This window comes from Lactuca sativa, chromosome 2 (assembly GCF_002870075.4).
Source record: "Lactuca sativa cultivar Salinas chromosome 2, Lsat_Salinas_v11, whole genome shotgun sequence".
Lineage (NCBI taxonomy): Eukaryota > Viridiplantae > Streptophyta > Magnoliopsida > Asterales > Asteraceae > Lactuca > Lactuca sativa.
Window position 1 is genome coordinate 213,541,842 of NC_056624.2, and position 14,155 is coordinate 213,555,996.

At 36.1% G+C, this 14,155-nt stretch overlaps 1 protein-coding gene across 1 annotated transcript; it reads right to left on the bottom strand.

Moving 5' to 3' along the window:
- Positions 1-11,145: 11,145 nt before the first annotated feature.
- On the bottom strand, positions 11,146-13,169 carry LOC111912269 (UDP-glycosyltransferase 76G1). Its single transcript, XM_023907996.3, has 3 exons — positions 12,365-13,169; positions 12,182-12,280; positions 11,146-12,111 (listed from the first exon to the last, which is right to left on the bottom strand). Exons 1-3 carry the CDS (start codon positions 12,885-12,887, stop codon positions 11,237-11,239), a joined length of 1,497 nt encoding a protein of 498 aa, XP_023763764.1. The 5' UTR covers positions 12,888-13,169; the 3' UTR covers positions 11,146-11,236.
- Between the last annotated feature and the right edge of the window lie 986 nt (positions 13,170-14,155).

The window sequence follows — 14,155 nt, forward strand, 5'->3', positions numbered from 1 at the left end:
CAGAATTTTGACTTTTGCTGCTGGAAATGGACTAGAAACATTACCTTAAACTGTTTTGGTGTTTTAAAACTTGTTTTATTTGGTGTAATGGTCGTTCTAATCCATTTACAATAGCATATATCAAAATTCCATGTTTTTTATGTGTTCATATAATTCTTGAAATTTTGATGATCATGTTCATGTTCTTATGAATTTAGAAGATGACAGGAATTATTTGCTGAATTGTTTAGAATTAATTCTTGATCATTTATGTGTTTTAATGGAGTCCATAATTTGTCCTCAAGTTATGGATATCCAAAGGTCACTTTTCTTTAACACACACTTAAAACACATAAGTTACATGAAAATGAAGAGTCTTCATTTTATGAACCTTTAATTCATAAGTTATGAAATGAAAAGTCTTGGATGGTTACAAAAGATGAAGAGTCTTGTCCTTAAGGTATGGAGGTTCAAGAGTCACTTCATTAATAAATATATAAATAAAGTGTAACCTTAATTAATTCCATAAGTTATAAAAATAAAGAAAAGTAATTTTTTTATTAGTTTAAAGTCTTCCATAACTTGTCCTCAAGTTATGGAACTTGAAGAGTTTTTGGATTAAAACTACTTTAAACACATAAATCATGGAATTAATTAGTTTTGAATAGTTTCAAAACTTTCCCTCAAGTTTTGGAATTTGGAAAAGTTTCACACACTTTAATAAACTTTAATTCCAACACTTAGAATTTTAAAAGTTAAAATTCAACACTTATACTATTTATAACATTAATGGTTAATTATTATATATATGTATAAGAACAAGTCGTTTTACCGTTAGTAGGCCTCATTCACGAAGCCGGTCTATAAGGTGGGTATAAGGTTGTTGCCTATAAAATGGCAACTTAATGGGTGTCCACTCTCACCCACCGCTTGCTTGATAGGTGGAGGGTCGTTAGCCGAACGGGTAGGACAATGACTTTAAATTCTCATTAAAAGTATAATGATTATTATAAAGTAACTAAATTTTTTTTATTTAATTCCCAATCTTAGTTACTTTAGGAAAAATGTGAATTTGGTGCTAGCCCATGGAATTCACACTTTGTACCTTACCAAGTCGTTGGTGGAGCGTGTGTGGTTAACCGGCACACTAACTTGGACTAGTAAGGATCACGAAGGGTGACTTAATGTTTGTCATAGATCAATGGAGCGTGTGTGGTTAACCGGCACATTGATTAGGTGATAATATTAAGGGTACCAAGTGAATTGGTATGGTTATTCACACCTTGTTTTGTGATCCTCGGCATCCCAGTCACAAAATTTGAGAGGGCACACTCGAGATTGAAACATGTCATTGAAAAGTTCAATGAATCTCAAAAGACCTAGGAATTTCAAATCCAATTAAAACCTAATAAATCATTTCGTTTTTTCATGGTGGAAATTGGTGAATCGTCATTCGCCTACCTTCAAATATTTTATAGCTTGGATTACGGCATCCCTCTTCCAAATTATAAAATATTGTGTTGGGTCCTAGCCTCAATATTTCATATTGGGTGTTATATTAAGGACTTTGAATCAACTAACTTGATTTTCTCCCATTGTAGATGTCTGGTTCAGACAACTATGATCTTCCCAAATCTCTTGAAGATGGTGTCCCTCAACATCATGCTTCACTTCCTCCACCTCCTCTAATTATTCTCCCTCACCCACAAGTTCTTGAAAAGTTTAAAGTCACTCAATCCCTATTGGCAAGCATAGTCTATGTGTGCTCACATCTTGGAGATAAAGTCACATATTGACAAGCCGGGAGAGTTGGGTGTCAAAGTCTCGTGAAAGTTGGATGTTCAATCGCTTTCTTAGTAACATAGTGAGTCTCTTTGGGACTACTATGAGATAGACTATGACATGACCCTTAATGATGTTATCTATTTGCTTGGTGTTGTGGAATTAGCAATGATTTGGAACACCAGTAAAGCAAATTTGATTAAAAGAACAACTTCCCAAGTCTACATGGACATTGACAATGGTAGCATTGGATATCTAGAAAAGGATTTCTCTTCCCAATGGAAAGGGATCGGCCATAGTCAACTCTGTTGACCAAATGGTAAAAAGAAAGGCTAGTCTGAGATAGTCTCATGTGCCATTACCAAAGGGTCCATGTGTTTTGTTGCCAAAGGAAGGGGCATTGGTTGCGAAGCTGCCCTATTCGCCTGAAAGATCATAAGGTTGATCAAGTCAAGAGGTTTGACTCTACTTCGGGTAAAGTCCACTGTCTAACTCTATTAAGTTCATATTTGGAGATTCTTATTACATAATGTGAATGGGTCACATGCTGATGTTTTAAGAATCAAAGAAAAGATAGGAATCTTAAAGTAAGTATATGTTGATTCTGATTGCAAAGGTGGGTTTCGATCGCATGGTTCGGCAATCAGAATTTTGAGTTGTTGCTTAAGAGTTATAATATATTGCTTATGAATAGATAACAACAAGGTTTTCATGTGGATTGTAAGGATAAGTTTTTCCGCAAAGTTTTAAAATAAAAGAAAAAAAGGGTTTTAAGTTTATTTATTTTAAAAATATCCTTACAATGGCATCTGTGGAAAATTGTTGCTTATATGTTTCCAGTAATAGCAATATTGGAAAGTGGATTTGATTCTTTCATTTGTGGTAGTGTCTGAATTTACCAAATGAAGAAAGTTTTTCATCACCCAAGTTTCAATTGGATAGAAACTTGGAATCATACAAGTTGTATTGTATGATGAATGAGAATTTTCATCTTTGAAAATTAAGACTAATTCTTTGATCACATGTATATGTGAGTCAGTTGAAGGACTAAGGAATTAGGTACACTGGGTGTGCGCTGGTCAAGGTCCACCACAAAGATTGATTTTTCATGATTTACTAAAGATTAGTAAATATGATTATACTTATGAGGTTAAGTATAATTCTGTAACATTGGAAAGGTTACAATGTATGACAAAACAAATGAGAAGAATCAAATTAGGCAGAAAGATAAAAGTTTCTCAAATCTGAAAGGATGGGAGAGCACTTTAGTATCGTATTTCATGATCATCTTAATGATTATGAAACCATATCACAAATTCATACTCTAAGGATGTCTTAGTGTATTGTTATGGCTAAGAAGAGAGGTCATGAATTGTTGGATTGGTTAAAATCAAGAAGATGAGTCATACTCCGTTCCAAAACAATTCTTAGAGTCATACTCCAAGATTGTAACTTTGAGTGACATAAAGGAAGATTTAATTAACACTAGTCAAATGTAAGAGTAAAATGTTTTCTACTCTTGTACATTTGAGATTGGTAAGTTGTGATGTCTTGGATGAGACAAAGACCAACTAAGATCAATTGTGTGAAGTGTTAGTCTTGATAAGAATCCGCATTGTCCCTTGAATATTTGTTTTGTCAAGGAATGGTTCTTGACTGGGGAAACTTATATGTCAAGGGGACAGTGGGAGCCTTAAATATCCTGAAAGAGTTTCAAGATTTAATCAAGAGCAAAACCTGTAATTTATCACTAGCACACGACTTAAGGTTTGCAACCTATCATGTTGACATAATTCTTATTTATGTACCTACTTCAAATAAGTTGAATTTGCATGTGAGTTATCAGAGTTCAACTTGGAAGCATTGGTGGGCCTTGTGCTACCAAGGTGACAAGAAACTAAGATTGAACAAGTTTAATCCATGTAAGGCTGAATTTGTCACTAACCTTATCTTGTGATTATGGTTTTGACAAATTCAAATGGATAGGAACTCATACACTATAAAATCTAAGTGTCATAAGGTTTCTCTCCGATTCATGAAAATGATGGTGAGGAAACGCTTTCACTAAGTAGATTTTACGTAGATATCAATTGTGTTATTTGCATTTTCAAAAGTCGTTAGTGGAGCGCGTATGGTTAACCGGCACACTAACATGGACTTGTGAGAAATGGCAAATGTCTAAGCAATTGAGACTATGATTACGGCATCCTTTTTCATAGTTCTGAAAATTGTTTAGACACACATGTGAGCTATCTAAGAAAGGGTGTATGAATCTAAAATTCAGAAGTCCAGCAGATTTCTGGAAAGATGTCAGAGCTAGTGGGAGCATAAGTTTTATGCTGATAATCATCATGTTAGTGGGAGCATGATTATTACGTTTAGTGTTGCAAGTTAGCAATGTTAATTATAGAAAACAAAAGTTTCAATTCATGAAGTTGCAGGGGTTGAAAAAGTCGTTTTGCTATAATTAAGGGAGAGGAAATTATACTTCATTTCATTTCTAAAGCTTAGAATGAGATTTTAATCATCTTTAGTCAAGAATATATATATGAATTTTATGTTGGAATGGTTCAACTTGAAGAAATTCTATATATATTGCGTTTTCAAAATTCGATTATGATTACGGCATCCCTCTTCATAGTTAAATTTTGAAAACATGGCAAATAAAAAAATATTGTAGCAAAAGACTTGTCTAGTATCATGTCTTTATGTCAAACATCATGAATCGTGTCCCATATGCTTCGGATATAGGATCGATTGCATGTGCTATAATATTCATCTTTTCTAAATTTTCCAAATGCTTAAGGCATTGAGAAGGGAAAAGTCTAGAACTGGATATGACTAAAGTGATTAAGCAATTGTCGAGGACAATCTGAGGTTCGCCAAAGATTGGTTGCTCAGGGAAAGTTGGAAGTATGATGTAAGTTGTCGGAAAGGACCGTGTTGACATGTTCTGAAAAGAAGTAACTCTTGTTCGGAAGTGATAGTCAAAATGGGACTATGGAAATGTCTCCATAGGTGGAAGTTATTCAATCTATGTAAGATTAGAAAACCTTAATGCAAGAAGGATGTTCAAAGCAATCTACTTTGAATATGAGACTTCCGTTCCATAGAAGTTGACCTTCTTTGGAATACTCTGTAATGACTGGTGACAAGGTTTTGGTGACTTTGTGCATAATCATTACAAGAGGAACATTGCATAAAAGTTTAAAATCTAACAGATTTTTTGGTAAATGATAGGAATCGGGGATTCTCACATTTACATTAAGGATTTGGGATTGTGAAATGAGTATCAATGGAGTCATGTTCAATTGATCTACATCACAATGTAAGGATCATAGACAAACATAGTGTGCATATTTGGAATATGGCATAACTATTGTTTAGAAAAACAAAGTGTACATGCTAGGAGCATGGGACGACTGTTGTTTTTTATTCAAGTCTTAAGCTGGTTGTTTGAAACATTATACAATGAATAATGTGTAATCAATATGGTGATAAATAAAAGGTGGTTCTATTTATATTCAAAAGGGTTCTGAGACCATATTGGATTCGATTATCATTGTGTTTCACTTTGCATGTTTTGACTTCCAAAATAGCTAGGTTATTCTTTCCGAATGACTAAGTTATTTAAACACTCCACAGTCATTCATATGTTGGAAGTAGGTATGAATCAAGACTGTCATGAATCGAGTTTGTAGATGGCTAAATGGGTTTAGTCATAGCAATGGTTGCTACAACATTCATGAGTGCTCATAAGTTATGAGTATTGGAATAAAACCACGCTCACTTGTATCACTTCATGGAATTTATCTCGAGTGATCGTGAGACGGTAATATCATATAAATCTTCAAACCTAGAGATATGAGTTGTTACCTATGAGTTGGTTGTGCATTGATTGCACGTAAACGCATCAGTAACTTGATGTTATAAAACGTGCCTTTGTGTACAATTTAACAAGTATTAGAACAAGCATATGAGTCGAAGTTTATATGTTCCTTCTAGAAATAGAAGCGATATCTGGGCCCCTCGATGATTTTGTTGTGACCTATGTACCGGCCGGTCAGAACTAAATTGATGTGATCGATTAGGTTCTTTGTCAAACAAATCGGAAATCGGGAAACAAACTGTTGGACAATAAGTACGACGTTGTTCCATGTATTTGTCCGGCTGATATCATGAGAATAGAGGATTAAATGATCACTTATCTAAAAATGGCGCTTCATAGTTCAACGGAGTTTTCGAGAGCTACGATTGCTGGTTGGTTCCTGAAGTAACATACGCAAATATAGTTATTAGACTTATCCAAGTGGGAGTCTGTTGGATAAGGTGTCTAAGTCCATAACTTATTTGGTATATACTTGACCCGACCCGGCATGGTCCATTTGGGTTGCATCTCATCCAAACTATTTATGGATAATTTTATGAGAGTTATACACATATGTTTATTAATATATTATAAGTTATAATATATTAATATGAGGTTATGTTATTTAATTAGTCTTAGTCTTAAATTAATTATGAATTAATTTAGAGATTAAAAGAAAGACTAATTAGATTATGGGCTATTGGTTTTATATGGTGTGGGCTAACACTCATTTGTTAATGGGCTAGGCTTATATGGAAGTCCATGGATGATCCATGGAGCTTTTAACCCATGGATCCTTGGAAAGGAAAAGTCATGGGTTATTAGGGTTTCACCCTAACCATGTACACTATATAAGCATGCTTATGGAGCATGAAATGGCCCCGAAGGGAAAACTAGTGAACTAGTGTGTGTGTGCTTGTGTGTGGCCGAAAATACAAGTGTGTATTCTCTCTCAAAGTTTTCCAAGAGTTTGTGGTGTTTTGTGATTCCATTTGAGGCATTCACACTATTGGTGCTTGGCCCTCAAACTCCTTAGGAATTGAACTCATCATCAAAAGGTATGTAATCTCATCTAATTCTTTTATGTTTAAAAGTACCCCATGCCATGTTAGATAGGTTATGAACCTTGGAAAATTATTATTTTGCATGTATTTAGACAAACATAGATCCAAGGTTTATTAGGGTTGCATGCACACTTAGGAAGTGTTAGATTGCTCAAAACCCAACAGATCTGACCCTGTTGTGCAAATCTCGTCTGAGTCTAACCGTTGCAGGGGTAGGTCTCCTACTCGAAGGATTATCTGAGCCTACTGACAAATGTAGTGATCTGCAAGGATAGTTGGTTAGTGATTCTGTTCCTATCAGGAAATACTCAATATCAGAAGCCGAGTAGTCAGTTGGGACATTTATGGGATGGATTCAGCTTGGGTTTAGTATGGGCGTCTGTCAGGGAGACGGACCATCTCGAGACTTCAAGTATCAGATTGAGTAAAAGGAGTTATGTTGCAAGGAATTCATTTCATCTTTGGGTTTTAGAACCCTACAGGGTTGGTCTTAGTTGCCTTGGAAAGGTTGGGTATGCTTGTAGTTATAGTTGTGTTGCTTAAGTTATTTGGCTTGTCAGGAGTGGTAAGGAATGATTTCGAGGACGAAATCTAATTTAAGTGGGGGAGAGTCGTAATGCCCTGTTCCGAATTGACTCCTACTCTGAGGATGTGACCCGAAGGTGGATCATTATAAAGATTATGGCTTTTGAGAAGGTGAGATCTAGGCCCATTTGGGTGCGGGTGATGTATTACAAGTGATACGGGTGTCCGGTTCGTGTTTTGGGCTTAGGGGTATTTCGGTAAAGTGGCAGTTCGAGCTTTTGTGGAAAATGGGTTTTTTTCAGAAGGTTTCAACAAAAGTATGAGTTAATAGAAGTGTAGGGCTTCTCGTTACCTTTCTGTGGATATAAGGATCGTCAGAATCGAGTTTAGAACAAAGAAGTTGTGGCCTTCGGAAGTTTCATGGTTTTCAGGCTTAGCCGATTATGCGGGGCGTACTAGCGAAGAAGGGAGTACACGGGGCATACCTTGGAGTACGCTGGAGGTACTGATCAGGATGGTCACGAATGTTCCCAGGAGTACGCTAGGCATACTCCAGTCAGATCAGAACCCTATTTTAGGGTCTTGGACCCTATTTAAGCTCCTTTTCTCATAACCTAACCCTAATATCTTCAGCCTCCACCCTCTAAAACCCTAGAAATTATCATATATCATTCATGGTGACATTTTGAGCTTATGGAGTCCATTTTTGGCATGTTTGGCCCATTTTCAAGAAGATGGAGCTTGTTGCAAAGATGGGAATCAAGGAGGAGCTTATGGATCTAGCTTTTGGGACTCGTTCTCAACTTGATGAAGATATAAAGCTTTGAACTTGGTCATTCATCTCTTAGATCTACCATTTGTGAGTTTTGTTTATGTTGGTCCCAAGTATGAGATCTAGTGGTCTTGATTTCATTCCAGGAGCTTTGAGTTGCCCTTCTTAGTGTTTCTGAGGTTCAAGGTCCATAAAGTAGGCACTTTAGAGTTTAAGACCATCTATGTTGGAGTTTGAGCCATTTCCATGAAAGTAGAATGCCATTTGATCTTTATTGGGGGCATGCAAAGTCACCAAGTTAGTGACTTTATGGGTTTAGACATTATGTGGGACTCAGATCTGTGGTTTGGACTTATGACTTAAAGTATTAAGTGCTTAATGGTAGAAGTGAGACTAGAGGGTAGTACGTTGGGCGTACAAGCCAATACGCACAACGTACAAGCCATTAAGCGAGTACGTGCAGCGTACTGCTAAGTATGCCCTGCGTACTCAGCCGGGTTGGGTTTCGGACTTTGGGCTTCGGGTTTGGGCCATCTGTTTGGGGCCTAGATTCTTGGGCCCTAATGGACCATCAGAACGGTTGTGTTCTGGACTAATTGAAGAATTGGATCTTAGGTTAAGGCCTAATAAGGAGAGTGGACCCAATTTGGAAAATTGGGCCATTCATGGGCCTTTATGGATTTTATGGCTTTGGACTTTGTGTTTTGGGCCCTTTTAGGCCATCAGGTTTTGAGGTTGATATTTATTTATGTAGGCCCATTATGGTGTTGAGCCCAAATTGGAAATTTAGGCCATGGATTGGGTCTTAGGGAAATTTTGGTAATTGGGCCTCGTGGAGTATTGGGTTTGGGCCCAATTTGGAAATTGCGCGAGTAAAGGACTTATGGACATTATAGTTTCAGACTTTTGTTTTGGGATTGGGCCTTAGTTTTGGATCATACTGGATCAGGGGTAGAATGATCATTTTAACCGATGCATGGATTAAGGATTTTGGTATGGGACCCAATTGGGTATATTGTTTGGTAGTGACAGCTCAGGAAGCTGGTGGGGCAGCAGCTAAGGAATTCATGCGGGAAGCTTCTATAGTGCGACGTCAGTCTCCTCACCATACCAATGGGTCTATGGCACCAAATCCAACCCATTTTATGAGATGTGATATGCTAGCTAACTATGTGGAAGACCTCGAGGGGGGGGGGGGGGTGGAGGGGGGGTTCCTATGGCAATTAATTATATATGTTATGTTATGTGGTATGCTAGCCATTATGTGATATGTGGTATGCTAGATATTTCTGTGATATGCGGTGTGCTAGTTGACTATGTGTTGCTTGCATGGAAGACCTCGGGGGGTTCCCGAGGCAGTGGGGTATAAGACCATGTGGGGGTTCCCATGGCATTCCAGGCTAAGACCATGTGGGGGTTCCCATGGCTTTCCTGGTTAAGACCGTGCAGGGGTTCCCATGGCATTGGGCTAAGACCATGTGGGGGTTCCAGTGGCACCCGGTGTAAGACCTTGGAGAGTTTCCATGGCTTCCTTATATGTTTATATGCATGGCTTGTGTAGTTGATATGATGTATGCGAGTATGTGAATAAGACCTTGGAGGGTTTCCATGGCATCTTTATATGTGTATATGCATGCTTATGTGATTGTTATAGTGTATGTAGTTGTTATAGCTGATAAGGATTATATGGTTATATGGATTGTGTGGGGTATGCTCTGGAGAACCCACTAAACTTTGTGCTTACAGTTTATAGTTTTGGTTTCAGGTATCATCGATTTGGAAAAGAAGGGCTCGGATTGATCGCAGTGCACACACCTATATTTTCCGCATTGAATGAATTCGTGATGGACTCTGATAAATGTTTTAATTAACGATATTTTTAAATGTTTGAAATAAATGGTATCAATATTTTAGCTATATTCAAAATGAAATTTTTACCCCTGATTTTTGGGTCGTTGCATTTTGGTTGCTTTTTGCTTCGTTAAGCCTTGGTCCTTTTGTAGCTATCTCCCAAATTTGGGTAAAACTTAACTCCTAGTACAATCTTTTCTGAGATTTATCTATCTTTTTTCAACTAATTAGTGTTCAATTTACTTTTTAGTTGTATTTTTGGGATTTTGGAGTTTGTTTTGTACAACCTTCTTCACACCAAGAAGAGTATTGAAAAGGCTCATGCTAGAGATTTGGATTATGTCAAGCTTTTAGCTGACTTTCTTGCTGGTTTTGTTTGGCACAAAATATTATTTATAAGATAGAAGACATAATTCATCAATGTTTTCTTTGGGCATAGCGGTGTTTAAGTTTGGAGAAGAATAAAGGATATTATGGTTTATCTAGTTGTAGGTTTTCTAGTTAAATTTGATTCTTGCATACTTGGATCGGACATGCATCCACAAAGGATTTTTGTGTTTTTTTTTTGTTAAAACAACATGATTTTGGGTTCTAGTTCTTGAATCAGATGTTATTAATGCACACACTTCATATCTGTGGTGAATGTTATACTATTACACCAATGCTTATCTATTTGTATACTACTTCGCAAAATTTTGTAGACACAATTATCAAAATTTCCATCTGGTATACTACATAATTTAGAATCTATATTCACATAATTGGAGAATTACCTCTTCCATACTACAAATATTCAAGAGGAAACTGAGAAACATGTTTGTTGGCTTGCCAAATCCATGTGGCAACTCTTCTTTTGCACACAAAATCAACAATGCAATAACTTTAAATGCATTTCTGTTTCCGGTTAGTCTCACTTCAATATCAAGCCCACCATTGATATTGTGACGATAAAACTTTGAACCTAGTTATGTTTATAATTGAATATCAAGATTTTTTTTCATTAAATAAGTAGATTAAAGCTGCATAATATGGAAAAAAAAAAAAAAAAAAAAAAAAATCAGTCAATTACTTCATCAGCAGACCGATCATGTTTACCATCAATGGCAATACAGATGGCTGGGAGGACAATTACGGAAGTGAAATTACCAAAGTCGACAGAGAATTCAACTTCTTTAGTAATCATTTTGTATTTCATCAAATTTAGTAATCATCTAAAAAAACCCTCGTTGTAAGATGATAGATCTTGGCAACGACATTATTTCCATGGGGTTTTATCGATGGATTTGATCCGTCACTAATTGACGAGCTTGGAAGTGCTTTATGTTGTTATTATGTAATAACATAAGAAATAATAGTAAATTCAGATTTTCTCCATCAATATGAAGAACATCTCGACTATAACAAAGATATATAACCAAGCAAAGACTGTAAAGATTCATATGAACAGCCCCCTTTCATTAGGCTAACATTTACTTTTTCTTTCAAACACCTTGCCCTCTCTCTAAACTCTTCCCTTTCTTCCTCCACCATTACTCTTCTTATCGCACTTGCTATCTCTTCTTTCCCCCACCCGTTTTCCAGGTAAACCCCAACCTTGAGAACATCGCTCACATATCTTGCATCTAGTGGCTGATCACCCCAAAACGGAGAACAAATCATAGGAACACCTTCACAAATGCTTTCCAATGTCGAATTCCATCCATTATGAGTCCAAAATGCTCCAGTTGCTTGATGAGCTAGTACTTCTTGTTGAGGAGCCCATTTCACAATATGCCCCCTTTCACCCACCAGATCCAGGAACCAATTTGGTAACAGATCGATCCACTCTGAACCTTTCACAAATGCAGGTCGCATCACCCACAAAAATGGCTGCTTGCTAATAGCCAAACCATGAACTACTTCCATGAAATCTTGCTTTTCTAGTTGAGCAGCACTACCAAAACTTATGTATAGTACGGATTTAGGTGCTTGATGGTCTAACCATGACATAAAGCTTCTCTCTGGTTCCAGTAAACTGCTCAATGAGGCAGGAAAGTATTTGTGAAATGGGCCTATCAAGAAAGATGGAACAGGAAAGTCTTTACAGATCTTTTGGAATTCGGGTTCTTCAAGCTCTTTAAAAGAGTTCCAAATGATTCCTGAAGATGCCTTTGTTTGTTTCAACATTTTAGCTAGTAATTTCGCTGTGGGATCTGTCTGGCCTTTGATTCTCATGTTTGAGATGTCTTTCACTTTAAGAACTGGAATCTCAGGCACCCGTTCTTCCAAATCTAGTTTCCATTAATAAATTAGAGATGCTCTTCAATTAAGAAGGTAAAGATCAAGAATTAGTTTTCTTACCAAAAACTAACTCGGTGCCTTCAGGTTTCTTAAAGTCTCTTTCGTTGTTTGGCGATATAATATTCTTCAGACCTAAATCTATGTTCTCTTCATCAAAAACTGTAGAGAAAGAATATTCCAAAGTGATCATCAAATTAGTTCTAATATTGATTACCATTTTCGCATATGAGTTAGATAACTTACCACTGTTTGCTTGGTTAAAATAACCCTGGTCTTCAAGAACAGGGATGGAGGCGTAAACATTAACACAAAACAAGCTGCTTGTCCTCAAAACCATCCTCGGAAGCTTTAGACTATCTGCCACCGATTGAGTGAAGTACCAAAGAGCGTCTGTGATTAAACACACAATAGGCTCCTGTTGTTGTTTTGAAGCGATTAACATCTGATCCAACTCTTGGCGCAAGCTTTCTTCACTACACTGATTCAACACCATGATGCCGGAAAGAAGATCACCGATTCCTTTAGAAGATAACTTGGCAAGATTATTGTCTTTCGAGTCGTTATCAAGAACAGCTCGAAAGGTAAATTGAGGGTAATTTGATGTGTATTGGGAGTTGAAGTTAGTGTGAATGATAGTGATCGAGAAGCCATTGAAGTAGAGTATATTCGCCAGTTGAAGCATTGGGTTTATATGGCCTTGAAATGGTAGCGGGAAAAGGACCACCCTTTGCCGCCGGCAGCTACTTCTCCCGACTTGGTTCTCCATTGAGAAATTGGTTCTTAAATCTTAATTAATCCAATATCAGATTTGTATGGTGATTGTTTAAGTAGCCGATCTCTAGTATCATGAAGCGAATCAAAGCGAATCCAAAACGTTCCGGTTAATGAATGAGCCAAAATGACTGTTTTACTCACAAACTCCGAAGACAGAGGATTGATGCCATCAATTTTTTGTAGTTATTTGAGTATTATAATTATAATACTGACGAATGGGAAACGCGATCTTATCGTTTTACTTCAGTAGAATCAGATATTCATTTTTGTTATTTTTATTTTTGTGTCAAGGAAAAAGCATCATTATTGCAATTGCAGTGAGAATAAACTACTAAAGCATTAGAGTATCCCATCTCACTTTCAAAGAAATTTTGCAATGTAACTAAACATATATATAGATGTCACTTAAGACTTCATCTTACAATATTTGAAAGACTTGCAGGTTGCAAGTGGATTTATAATATTATTTTAATTTACCAAATCATATGTGGCTCTTTTCTGGAAGATGTTAAACTTACACCGGTATAAATGCTCTTATATTTTTTGTTTTTTTATAACGGCTGCAAAAATTTAACCTTAAAAGAAAACAAAACAAAACAAAGAGACTTAAATAGAGAACTCAAGTCAAAATACAAAATAAGTCAAAATACAAAATAAGTTTGAAATTAGAAACATATATCAAAGCAGTTCAATCAATGTAATAAAATTTGGATCAATTCTTAATCCAATTAAATATGTAGGTGTTAATATCATCTACAATGAAGATCACAACTTTCGTATGTGTAAAACTGTAACATTTTTGGATTTCTAAATCATCCAAAATGTAACATAAACAATAGACAATTTCAGTTTTTTGTTGTCTGTTATGTGGCTCAAAAAAATCAAAACAAGCATTATATATATATATATATATATATATATATATATATATATATATATATATATATATATATATATATATATATATAGAGAGAGAGAGAGAGAGAGAGAGAGAGAGAGAAAATTGCAAAAATTGTCCCTATGGTTTGCATTTTTTTGGGGTTTTAGTCCAAACCCCGACTTTTTTTGTTTCGTGGTCCTTTTGAGTTAGTTTCATTGCGGATTTGGTCCCTTGGTAAACTGAAATGACTTTAATACCCTTGGGTATTTATTTTTTATTTCTAAATTCATTTTTTAAAAGTTTTAATAACTATTTATTCATTTTAATAATTAAAAAATGAAAGCCTCTCTCTCTCTCTCTCTCTCTCTCTCTCTCTCTCT

Coding starts and splice junctions, on each gene's coding strand:
- LOC111912269 (XM_023907996.3), bottom strand. CDS start 12,887: ATGGAGAACCAAGTCGGGAGAAGTAGCTGCCGGCGGCAAAGGGTGGTC. Junction 12,281..12,364: donor TTTTAACCAAGCAAACAGTG/GTAAGTTATCTA, acceptor CTTTCTCTACAG/TTTTTGATGAAGAGAACATA. Junction 12,112..12,181: donor AGGCACCGAGTTAGTTTTTG/GTAAGAAAACTA, acceptor AATGGAAACTAG/ATTTGGAAGAACGGGTGCCT.